We start from the raw sequence: 12,046 nt of genomic DNA on the forward strand, positions 1-12,046 counted from the left end.
ACCGGACCGAGAGGGGAGGGGGAACGCCCGCAGTGGGTACCGGACCGAGAGGGGAGGGGGAACGCCCGCAGTGGGTAACGGACCGAGAGGGGAGGGGGAACGCCCGCAGTGGGTAACGGACCGAGAGGGGAGAGGGAACGCCCGCAGTGGGTACCGGACCGAGAGGGGAGAGGGAACGCCCGCAGTGGGTACCGGACCGAGAGGGGAGAGGGAACGCCCGCAGTGGGTACTGGACCGAGAGGGGAGGGGGAACGCCCGCAGTGGGTACCGGACCGAGAGGGGAGAGGGAACGCCCGCAGTGGGTACCGGACCGAGAGGGGAGAGGGAACGCCCGCAGTGGGTACCGGACCGAGAGGGGAGAGGGAACGCCCGCAGTGGGTACCGGACCGAGAGGGGAGGGGGGCACGCCCGCAGTGGGTACCGGACCGAGAGGGGAGGGGGAACGCCCGCAGTGGGTACCGGACCGAGAGGGGAGGGGGAACGCCCGCAGTGGGTACCGGACCGAGAGGGGAGGGGGAACGCCCGCAGTGGGTACCGGACCGAGAGGGGAGAGGGAACGCCCGCAGTGGGTACCGGACCGAGAGGGGAGAGGGAACGCCCGCAGTGGGTACCGGACCGAGAGGGGAGAGGGAACGCCCGCAGTGGGTACCGGACCGAGAGGGGAGAGGGAACGCCCGCAGTGGGTACCGGACCGAGAGGGGAGGGGGAACGCCCGCAGTGGGTACCGGACCGAGAGGGGAGGGGGAACGCCCGCAGTGGGTACCGGACCGAGAGGGGAGAGGGAACGCCCGCAGTGGGTACCGGACCGAGAGGGGAGAGGGAACGCCCGCAGTGGGTACCGGACCGAGAGGGGAGAGGGAACGCCCGCAGTGGGTACCGGACCGAGAGGGGAGGGGGAACGCCCGCAGTGGGTACCGGACCGAGGGGGGAGGGGGAACGCCCGCAGTGGGTACCGGACCGAGAGGGGAGGGGGGACGCCCGCAGTGGGTAACGGACCGAGAGGGGAGGGGGAATGCCCGCAGTGGGTACCGGACCGAGAGGGGAGAGGGAACGCCCGCAGTGGGTAGTGGACTGAGGGGGGGGGGCACGCCCGCAGTGGGTAGTGGACCGAGAGGGGAGGGGGGACGCCCGCAGTGGGTAGTGGACTGAGGGGGGGGGGCACGCCCGCAGGAGTGGGGGGCATGCCTGCAGGTCACAGGATAGCAGCTGGCAAAATGTTAAAAAAAGACATGCTGCATTTTAATAAAACAATTTAAAAATTAAATATATAAAATCAAACAGCGCGCTAGTTTTGCTAAAATGAGACAATTTCAAGCAGGAATCGAACCTCTGGGTCACAAGGAGATTAATCCCAATTACAGGTTAAACCTTATAGCAGGGCATGACCCTTTAAGTCAGTGGCCTCAGGTTATCTACAAACTTACTGATTTAATACTGGATTAACCCGTGTCACATACCACGCTCGACGCCCCTGCTTTACCGTGTCTGCAGGTGAATTAAACTCCGTTTTCACCGCGTGGGAATTTGTGCTGTTTCGGGTAGTGCGTTCAATCGGTCTCCCCGCTCCCCACCCCGCCCCCCCCCCATGAATGCCTCAGGCCTTCCCCTTACAGAGGGGGCTGTCGTCTTCCCTTCCCCCCCACCGCGATCGGAACCACCGGCTCGTGGTGGACGAAACGCGTCGAATTCCATCCTGCTACAGGCGAGCTCTCGGTCCCTCGCTCGTGACACAACCCCAGCCTTATATATATATATAAAAAAAAAGACACGATCTGCACTGAAATGTTGGCGACTGCACCCCACACCTGCTCTCACCCCTCACCACCGCCCCACCCGCCCCACCACAGTAAACGGGCGAGCTTCTAACTGTTTGAAGATGGGGGGGCGGGGGGCAGCAACGAGGGATTGAATCACTCGCAACCCAAAACAATCTATTCTTTGGCGTCAGTTCTTTGCACACCCAGTTTAATTCACACAGACTAGCTAGTGTATATTATTGTTATATATATATATATATTATAAATAAATATATATAAAATAATATAGTTTTGATCTCTGTCATTGTATTAGCTACTTTCTCTTTTGTTTTAAATAACAATTAAATGATACTGAAGTATATTTAAATGCTGCTGTACTTTAAACTGGAAAAGCCTATTCTGTAAACTCCTGAATATTAAGACTAAATAGCAGTGCATGTTTATACGCGCGAGTTACTAGTAAGGCCACACTTCTAGCTGGCGTTGCTCTCCTTCAAGGTAAGGTTATGGGATGGATTCACCCACGCCCCGTTACTCGGGGTAACAGCCGTCCAGGCCGACGGCGCTGTGGCGGTCTTCGCCGAACGGGCAGATGGCACTTCCGCCAAAGGTGGTCACGGAGTCGCAGGACACGGCCTTGGCCAGGATGCTGCAGTTCTTGATGAGGTTGAGGCTGAAGGAGCTGACGGCGTCTTTGGGTGGGAAAGGCTTCATGGTAGCCAGAATAAGTGCCAGGCAGTCGGCCACGTCCTTGTTGGGGGCGCAGGCCAGGGCCGGGGTGTGACCTGTGGGCGAGAGAGGAGAACAGCCCGGGTCAAAGAAAGAAACAGCGAATGTCTCGTTACCCGCGAGGCCTGACTTTACTGCACTCATTCCAGGCACCAGCTTCAATTAAAGGGGATTAATTTACACATGAAAAGAAAAAAAGGCAAAACAGTAACTTTCAAAAGGGGAACTGGATAAATACTTGAAGGGGAAAAATTTACAGGGAAAGGGCAGGGGGAGTGGGACGAATTGGATAGCTCGTTCAAAGAGCTGGCACAGGCACGATGGGCCGAATGGCCTCCTTCTGTGTTGTATACCATTCTACGAAGGGACCTGCATTTCTACAGCACCTTTCACGTCCTCAGGACGTCCCAAAGCGCTTCACACAGCCAATGAATTACCTGTTCAAGTGTGGCCACTGTTGTGATGCAGGGAAACGCAGCAGCAGCCAATCTGCGCACAGCAAGATCCCACAAACAGGAATGAGATAAATGACCAGATAATCTGTTTTTTTTTTAAAGTGATGTTGGTTGGAAGGATAAATATTGGCCCCGGGGGGACACAATAAAATCAGGGCAATCAAGGGAATCGTTATTACTTAAAGTCTCATAACCAAAAGAACAAATGGACATACAAGTAAAAAAAATAAATTATAGCACCCCTTCCCCTATCTCAACAAGGGCAGTAGTATATGCGCTACAATTGGCCTCAACACCCCTGAGTTTTGGGGGGACGGGGGGGGGGGGGAAGAGAACAAATGTGATTAGCCAGGGTTCCAATAAATGAAAAATTGTGAAAGAGGAACCTCCCACTGGAAAATGTGCAAATGTCGGGGAAGGTTAGTGTCACACACACGACTTTCCCTACACGCACTGGCCAGCCTCACAAAGAATGGCCAGAGGGAGAGGGGGGGTTGGGGGGGGCAGCATCAGCGGGGAGCGTACTCCAAGCAAGGAGCCAGCACCACTTTGGCACTGTGGCCAGTTAGCTGATTTCGGCTCGGGAGGAGCAGCCGTGGATGGGGCGGGGTGGGGGGGGGCTACAATTCCAATTCGGGAACCCCCCCCTCCCCGAAGTGGGGGGTGGAGCATCGGCATCCCGCTTCTGGTCGCTATCAGCGACCCCCTTACTGGAGGGGTGGGGACAGGGATCGAGGCTTGGCCTCGGCGCACCCTCCCACAGTCGAATAAGCTCACAAGGAGCACACTGCTCAAGATATCGAACCTGTGAAACGGAACCCGCGGAGCCGACTAAAGTCTGCGTCTCACGGGTTTCACCGCCGCTCTCGTGCTGAAACAGCTGCCTGCAGAAACCGTCGACCAAGGTTTCCAATTCCCAGCGCTGGTTCTGCTGGCGGGGCCGAGGACCCCGTGACATCGTAGTCGGGAGAGGGAGAGGGTGAGGAGGGGGGCCGCAGTGGTGGATACTAACCTTCTTCATCTACGGCAAGAACAGTTGCTCCTCTGTTAAGGAGTGCTTGTACCACTGAGGCCAGTCCGTTCCGAGCTGCTATATGAAGCGGCCTGTTAACACAAGAATGGGTTACAGTTAAGGGGCCTGCGTTCGACCCACACTGATACATACAAGAGCTCAGGGGAACCCCACCGCCCGCTGTACAGACCAGTAGGTTCAATCCTTAGCCTGTGCTGTGTTAGTTGATTAACAGGGTAACTGATAGGCATGCTACGATTGCCCCTAGTGTCTCGAGAGGGACTCCAGATGAAATAACTGCGGGCGTGCGACTGCGCGTGTGCGCGGGGAGGGGAGAAACGGGATCAGGTTCAGCTGCCGCGCCCGCTCTCCGCGGTCAAACGACCTGCTGACACCCTCCGTCAGGCGAATAACCTTGGCTGAGCCACCCCTAAACAAGGAGTCGGCACCTTCGGGAGGGAAAGACGCCGCAAGAGAGAATACAGGCAGCCTCGACTTTATAGTGGAAGGCCAGGGAGGGAAGGAAAGAGGGCGAGGTACTAGAGGAGAAAGGCCAAAATGGGACCTGGCAGGAGACGGTGCAATGAGTTGATTTTAAAACAGCGAGATGCAGAGAGGAGGAGGAGTGTGCACGAACTGGGCAATTGGAACTTGAGGGGGGAAAATACAGGTCAGCACTGACCATAGTAGTGGGGATAAGAGCGCGGGGATCGTGAAGGGACTGTGCTCGAGTCTGGCTGCTGTTAAGTTCCACTCACACTGCTAATGCTGTTACTTACATTTGCAGTGCACCGTTAGTTGCATTAATAAGGCCATGGTCGCAAATTTCCCCAAGAATCAACAAGGCACACATTTCATGGCCCTACAGTGGGGAATAAACAGAAGCAGATTACACACACATTTCACCAGTTCTACGTGGCAGTCAGTCACGGTTTCACAGCAACCTCTCAGTACCACGGCCCAATCAATACATTTAGCATTCTCCCCACGGCCCGTGGCCGGCCAACAAAAGCCCTTCGACTCAGCCCAACAGCCCCCATCTTTCACCCTGAATCTTGCTTCGTCTCATCGACACCGAACCTCACCGACTCCCCGGTCCCACACTAACTCCCCCCCCCCACCCCGCATCGTTGATGGTGCCTCCAAGGAACTCTTGGTGCCAGATACTCGGTTCCCCCTCGTCAACTGTTAATCCTCAACCAAGCCCAAATCCGTCCTGGATTTCAAACGTACCTGGGGGAGGTCTAATCTGATTCTGACTCGCCCCGGTGGCAGACAAGAAATGGCAGGTCATCGAAGAGGTCTCTCACCTCCAGTCAGTGTCTCTCTCTCTCACACCGTTTATTTTATCAATACTGTGGTCCGTACACCTGCGCACTTTGCTCTCTCGTTCCCCGCAAGCTCCCCGTCCCGCCACGCTCTCCCTCCTCCCTGCGCTGAAGTTAAGACTTATCCGCACCGTCTCCTACGCCGGCACTCTCTTCCAGCACCTCAAAACCCTCACTGCCCTCGGTTTCCAAGCGTGGCTAACAATACTGGTTATCTATCGCCATGCAAAAACCTGAAAAGAAACCTTTCAACCAGCAAAGTGTCTGGAGAAACCAGGTCAGCTCAGAGGTAAGACAGGTCAATGTTAACAGGTGGTCCCTCCATCACAGTCTAGGAGTATAATCTCAGGTGGCAAGCCCCTTCACGATCAATCTCTCTCTCTCCTCCTTCAGACGTTGTTTGGCCAGCCACGCGTAACTACCCCGTCATTTTTCCACCCGTGCAAACCGGACAAGGGTGTTTCACCCAGCGGACAGCGAGCGAGAGACTAACCTTGCTGCAGGCCAGGTGAAGAGCTGTGTTCTTGTTGACATCATGCAGTGTCAAATCAGCACTCGCTCTGTGTAGCAGAACTTCTGGAACAGAAAGTATTATTTTAAATCTGCATCCTACTTGTACCGGCCCCTGCGCCCACGCGGGCGCGTATGCACCCCAGCCCCTGCGCGTCTCCTCCCCTGCTCTGGTTTTCATCGTCAACTGCTGCACATTCCCATCTCCTCCCATTAGACAGACCATCACCCACCTACAATCTTGGGGTGCCCATGTTCAGCTGCCCCTATTCCCTTCCCCCAGACCGTCACCCACCTACAATCTTGGGGTGCCCATGTTCAGCTGCCCCTATTCCCTTCCCTTCCCCCAGACCGTCACCCACCTCCGTCACCCACCTACAATCTTGGGGTGCCCATGTTCAGCTGCCCCCCTTCCCTTCCCCCAGACCGTCACCCACCTACAATCTTGGGGTGCCCATGTTCAGCTGCCCCCCTTCCCTTCCCTTCCCCCCAGACCGTCACCCACCTACAATCTTGGGGTGCCCATGTTCAGCTGCCCCCCTTCCCTTCCCTTCCCCCAGACCGTCACCCACCTACAATCTTGGTGTGCCCATGTTCAGCTGCCATCATGAGGGGCGTCCTCCCCATTTTATCAGTCGCGTTCACTGAGGCTCTATGGCTTAGGAGCAGCTGCAGGCACTGCACGTGGTTTGAGAAAGCAGCCGCATGCAGGGGGGTTCTGCGATGGACAAAAAGCACACAGGAGTCAGAGAGTAGCTTGAATACCAGATAGCAGCGCACAGCAGGACCTGCACAGCCCGCTAGAGCAGACGACCCTCCCCTGGGGTAAATCACTGGATAATTCTGGTCGTAAATGGGTGGTAGAAGGATAAAAAAAAAAGTACAATTCAGATAACAAGAAAATCGATCGCACCGAAACATCCCCCCGGTCGATCGCACCGAAACATCCCCCCCACCCCTGGTCGATCGCACCGAAACATGCCCCCCCCACCTCCGGTCGATCGCACCGAAACATCCCCCCGATCGATCGCACTGAAACATTCCTCAGCGTCTCGCAGGGAATCTAAAAGCTCAGGAACTGGCATGCAGGTAAATAACCCAGCCACTGGGTTATTTAGTGATGTTGGTCGAGGGATGAACATTGGCCCTGGGACACCAGGGAGAACTCCCCATCTCTCGTTGCAATCGTGGCCGTGGGATCTTTAATATCCACCCAAGGGGGCAGACAGGGCCTCAGTTTAACGTCTTATCCGAAAGACAAGGGCTGCGTTCCCTCAGTACTGGCACTGGGAGCGTCAGCCGAGGTTACGCGCTCAACATCCAGGTTTGGGGCTGGCAATGAGGCGCAAGGCAGCATTGCCTGGAAAGCTCTGGCTGGTCATCGGGAAGGCAGGCGATTGTGGGACAGTGAATGGAGGCCCCACCACATGCGGGCATGACAACAATTCACAGTAACATTTCCTTACCTTCCTTTGGCATCATTGCTATTCACAATCTTGGCACCCAGGATGCCGATCAGCATTTCCGCAGCTCCGTCGTGACCATTTATTCTACAGGGGAGGGGAAGGGGAAGAAGGAATAGTGAGCGTCAAAAGGGTTTCATAGACAGCAACCTCCCCCTCCAGGGATTCGGCGGTTAAATGCGGGGGAAGGGGTACACGCAGGCAGTATAGGTGTCCCTCTCTCCAGGGATTCGGCGGTTAAATGTGGGGGAAGGGGTACACGCAGGCAGTATAGGTGTCCCTCTCTCCAGGGACCAGGGGGTTAAATGTGGGGGAAGGGGTACACGCAGACAGTATAGGTGTCCCTCTCTCCAGGGACCCGGGGGTTAAATGTGGGGGAAGGGGTACACGCAGACAGTATAGGTGTCCCTCTCTCCAGGGACCAGGGGGTTAAATGTGGGGGAAGGGGTACACGCAGGCAGTATAGGTGTCCCTCTCTCCAGGGACCAGGGGGTTAAATGTGGGGGAAGGGGTACACGCAGGCAGTATAGGTGTCCCTCTCTCCAGGGACCAGGGGGTTAAATGTGGGGGAAGGGGTACACGCAGACAGTATAGGTGTCCCTCTCTCCAGGGACCAGGGGGTTAAATGTGGAGACTGGGGTACACGCAGGCAGTATAGGTGTCCCTCTCTCCAGGGACCAGGGGGTTAAATGCGGAGAATGGGGTACACGGAGATAGTTTGGGTGTCCCTCTCTCCAGGGACCAGAGGGTTAAATGCAGAGATTGGAGTACACGGAGATAGTTTGGGTGTCCCTCTCTCCAGGGACCAGAGGGTTAAATGCAGAGATTGGAGTACACGGAGATAGTTTGGGTGTCCCTCTCTCCAGGGACCAGAGGGTTAAATGCAGAGATTGGAGCACACGGAGATAGTTTGGGTGTCCCTCTCTCCAGGGACCAGAGGGTTAATTATGCAGAACGGGGTACGCGGAGATAGTTTGGGTGTCCCTCTCTCCAGGGACCAGAGGGTTAAATGCAGAGATTGGAGTACACGGAGATAGTTTGGGTGTCCCTCTCTCCAGGGACCAGAGGGTTAAATGCAGAGATTGGAGTACACGGAGATAGTTTGGGTGTCCCTCTCTCCAGGGACCAGAGGGTTAATTATGCAGAACGGGGTACGCGGAGATAGTTTGGGTGTCCCTCTCTCCAGGGACCAGGGCGTTAAATGCGGAGATTGGGGTACACAGAGATAGTTTGGGTGTCCCTCTCTCCAGGGACCAGGGGGTTAAATGCAGAGATTGGAGCACACGGAGATAGTTTAGGTGTCCCTCTCTCCAGGGACCAGGGGGTTAAATGCGGAGAGTGGGGTACACGGAGATAGTTTGGGTGTCCCTCTCTCCAGGGACCAGGGGGTTAAATGCGGAGACTGGAGTACACGGAGATAGTTTGGGTGTCCCTCTCTCCAGGGACCAGAGGGTTAAATGCAGAGATTGGGGTACACGGAGATAGTTTGGGTGTCCCTCCCTCCAGGGACCAGGGGTTTAATTGTGGAGAATGGGGTACACGCAGTTTAGGTGTCCCTCTCTCCAGGGACCAGAGGGTTAAATGCGGAGACTGGAGTACACGGATGTGGTTAGGGTGTCCCTCCCTAGGGACCCGATAGAAAAGGCGAGAGCAGCAATAGGTACAAGAGGGTAACTTACACAGCACAGTGCAATGGACTGAAAGGATCGGCCTCGAGGTTAGACAACAATTTGTGTTCAAGTAGTAATTCCAAACAGTCTTCGTGACCTGAGAGACAGAAAGGGACGTTACCCTGGGCAGCAGCCACAGCAACTTAAGCTGCAAATGAGAGAGACACCACAGTGCAACAAGAGAAAATTTCCAACCTGGACTGAGCGACAAAGCAAACCAGACTGCACAACTGGCCGACGATTCAGAAAAGGGACCCAGTGCAACGCTCTGCACCCTGGCCATCGCCTTACCTTTGTAACAGGCCCAGTGCAAAGGTGTGTAGCCAGAATAGTCCTGCAGAGAATCCAAAGGATCCACGGAAAGTGCTGCCTGCAGCAAGATCCCCAGGATGTTAGTGTGCCCGCACGCTGCAGCAAAGTGCAAGGGCGTCCGACCCTTCACGTCCCGGCACAGGACAAACGCCTCGTGGTCGAGGAGAGATGCTACGCATTCCTCACATCCCTGTACGGCCTGAAACAGGGAGCACATGGAACAAGGTGTCAGAAGCCTACGGGTAACAGCCCCCTGCCGGTGGGTGGGGCGCCCATGCTGGCCGATGCCCTTCACAGTCCGTTAGCCTGCCGGCACTCACCGGCAGGGCCTGTAGGTGAAGAATGGACAGACGGGTGAGTCACTGTGTCACATTGAAGGAACCAGCCTCCCCTGCGGGTCAGATAATATCTCCCGTCAGGTAACGGCTGCCAGCAGTGGGCAACTCCTGCAACCCCGCACCCCCCACACTTCGTTTGCTCCCGCCCCCAATCAGTGGGCAACTCCTGCAGCACCCCCTTCGCTTGCTCTCCGCACCCCACCCACCCCCCCATGAGTGGCAGCTTGCTCCAACTCAAAGCTCCCTCCCGATTGTGCTGAAAACAATCTACGAGCAGTATCGGTTAGCAATCAGAGCCCGACCCGTGACGTACGAGGTACAGCCCTTTCCCCAGTGTTATAACCCCTGACACACCCCTCAGGAGTGCCAGCTCCCACCCTCTCCCCATTGTTATAACCCCTGACTCACCCCTCAGGAGTGCCAGCTCCCACCCTCTCCCCAGTGTTATAACCCCTGACTCACCCCTCAGGAGTGCCAGCTCCCACCCTCTCCCCAGTCTTATAACCCCTGACTCACCCCTCAGGAGTGCCAGCTCCGACCCTCTCCCCAGTGTTATAACCCCTGACTCACCCTCAGGAGTGCCAGCTCCCACCCTCTCCCCAGTCTTATAACCCCTGACTCACCCCTCAGGAGTGCCAGCTCCCACCCTCTCTCCAGTGTTATAACCCCTGACTCACCCCTCAGGAGTGCCAGCACACACCCTCTCCCCAGTGTTACAACACCTGACTCACCCCTCAGGAGTGCCAGCTCCTGCCCTCTCCCCAGTGTTACAACACCTGACTCACCCCTCAGGAGTGCCAGCTCCCACCCTCTCCCCAGTGTTACAACACCTGACTCACCCCTCAGGAGTGCCAGCTCCTGCCCTCTCCCCAGTGTTACAACACCTGACTCACCCTTCAGGAGTGCCAGCTCCCACCCTCTCCCCAGTGTTACAACACCTGACTCACCCCTCAGGAGTGCCAGCTCCTGCCCTCTCCCCAGTGTTATAACCCATGACTCACCCTCAGGAGTGCCAGCTCCCACCCTCTCCCCAGTGTTATAACCCCTGACTCACCCCTCAGGAGTGCCAGCACACACCCTCTCCCCAGTGTTATAACCCCTGACTCACCCTCAGGAGTGCCAGCTCCCACCCTCTCCCCAGTCTTATAACCCCTGACTCACCCCTCAGGAGTGCCAGCTCCGACCCTCTCCCCAGTGTTACAACACCTGACTCACCCCTCAGGAGTGCCAGCTCCCACCCTCTCCCCAGTGTTATAACCCCTGACTCACCCTCAGGAGTGCCAGCTCCCACCCTCTCCCCAGTGTTATAACCCCTGACTCACCCCTCAGGAGTGCCAGCACACACCCTCTCCCCAGTGTTATAACCCCTGACTCACCCTCAGGAGTGCCAGCTCCCACCCTCTCCCCAGTGTTACAACCCCTGACTCATCCCTCAGGAGTGCCAGCTCCCACCCTCTCCCCAGTGTTATAACCCCTGACTCACCCCTCAGGAGTGCCAGCTCCCACCCTCTCCCCAGTCTTATAACCCCTGACTCACCCTCAGGAGTGCCAGCTCCCACCCTCTCCCCAGTGTTACAACCCCTGACTCATCCCTCAGGAGTGCCAGCTCCCACCCTCTCCCCAGTGTTATAACCCCTGACTCACCCCTCAGGAGTGCCAGCTCCCACCCTCTCCCCAGTGTTACAACCCCTGACTCATCCCTCAGGAGTGCCAGCTCCCACCCTCTCCCCAGTGTTATAACCCCTGACTCACCCTCAGGAGTGCCAGCTCCCACCCTCTCCCCAGTGTTATAACCCCTGACTCACCCCTCAGGAGTGCCAGCTCCCACCCTCTCCCCATTGTTATAACCCCTGACTCACCCCTCAGGAGTGCCAGCTCCCGCCCTCTCCCCAGTGTTATAACCCCTGACTCACCCCTCAGGAGTGCCAGCTCCCACCCTCTCCCCATTGTTATAACCCCTGACTCACCCCTCAGGAGTGCCAGCTCCCACCCTCTCCCCATTGTTATAACCCCTGACTCACCCTCAGGAGTGCCAGCTCCCACCCTCTCCCCATTGCTATAACCCCTGACTCACCCCTCAGGAGTGCCAGCTCCCACCCTCTCCCCAGTGTTATAACCCCTGACTCACCCTCAGGAGTGCCAGCTCCCACCCTTTCCCCAGTGTTATAACCCCTGACTCACCACTCAGGAGTGCCAGCTCCCACCCTCTCCCCAGTGTTATAACCCCTGACTCACCCTCAGGAGTGCCAGCTCCCACCCTCTCCCCAGTCTTATAACCCCTGACTCACCCCTCAGGAGTGCCAGCTCCGACCCTCTCCCCAGTGTTACAACACGTGACTCACCCCTCAGGAGTGCCAGCTCCTGCCCTCTCCCCAGTGTTACAACACCTGACTCACCCCTCAGGAGTGCCAGCTCCCACCCTTTCCCCAGTGTTATAACCCATGACTCACCTCAGGAGTGCCAGCTCCCACC

The 12,046-nt window shown here is 56.8% G+C and overlaps 1 protein-coding gene across 3 annotated transcripts in view; it reads right to left on the reverse strand.

Moving 5' to 3' along the window:
* Nucleotides 1–1,598: 1,598 nt before the first annotated feature.
* The window catches only part of ankrd52a (ankyrin repeat domain 52a), a 70,963-nt gene continuing 60,515 nt past the window's right edge, over nt 1,599–12,046 (reverse strand). Inside the window, exons 21-28 of one of the 3 annotated variants that reach the window (XM_067976428.1) lie at nt 9,216–9,435; nt 8,934–9,021; nt 7,258–7,341; nt 6,364–6,509; nt 5,775–5,854; nt 4,733–4,815; nt 3,954–4,045; nt 1,599–2,542 (exon numbers count right to left, since the gene is read on the reverse strand). In XM_067976428.1, coding sequence (XP_067832529.1) covers nt 2,289–2,542; nt 3,954–4,045; nt 4,733–4,815; nt 5,775–5,854; nt 6,364–6,509; nt 7,258–7,341; nt 8,934–9,021; nt 9,216–9,435 — 1,047 coding nt within the window. In that variant the 3' untranslated portion in view covers nt 1,599–2,288. Of the gene's footprint in view, nt 2,543–3,953; nt 4,046–4,732; nt 4,816–5,774; nt 5,858–6,363; nt 6,510–7,257; nt 7,342–8,933; nt 9,022–9,215; nt 9,436–12,046 lie in introns of all 3 variants that reach the window. The other 2 variants (XM_067976427.1, XM_067976429.1) reach the window with 2 other exon arrangements.

This window comes from Heptranchias perlo, chromosome X (genome assembly GCF_035084215.1).
Source record: "Heptranchias perlo isolate sHepPer1 chromosome X, sHepPer1.hap1, whole genome shotgun sequence".
NCBI classification, from domain to species: domain Eukaryota; kingdom Metazoa; phylum Chordata; class Chondrichthyes; order Hexanchiformes; family Hexanchidae; genus Heptranchias; species Heptranchias perlo.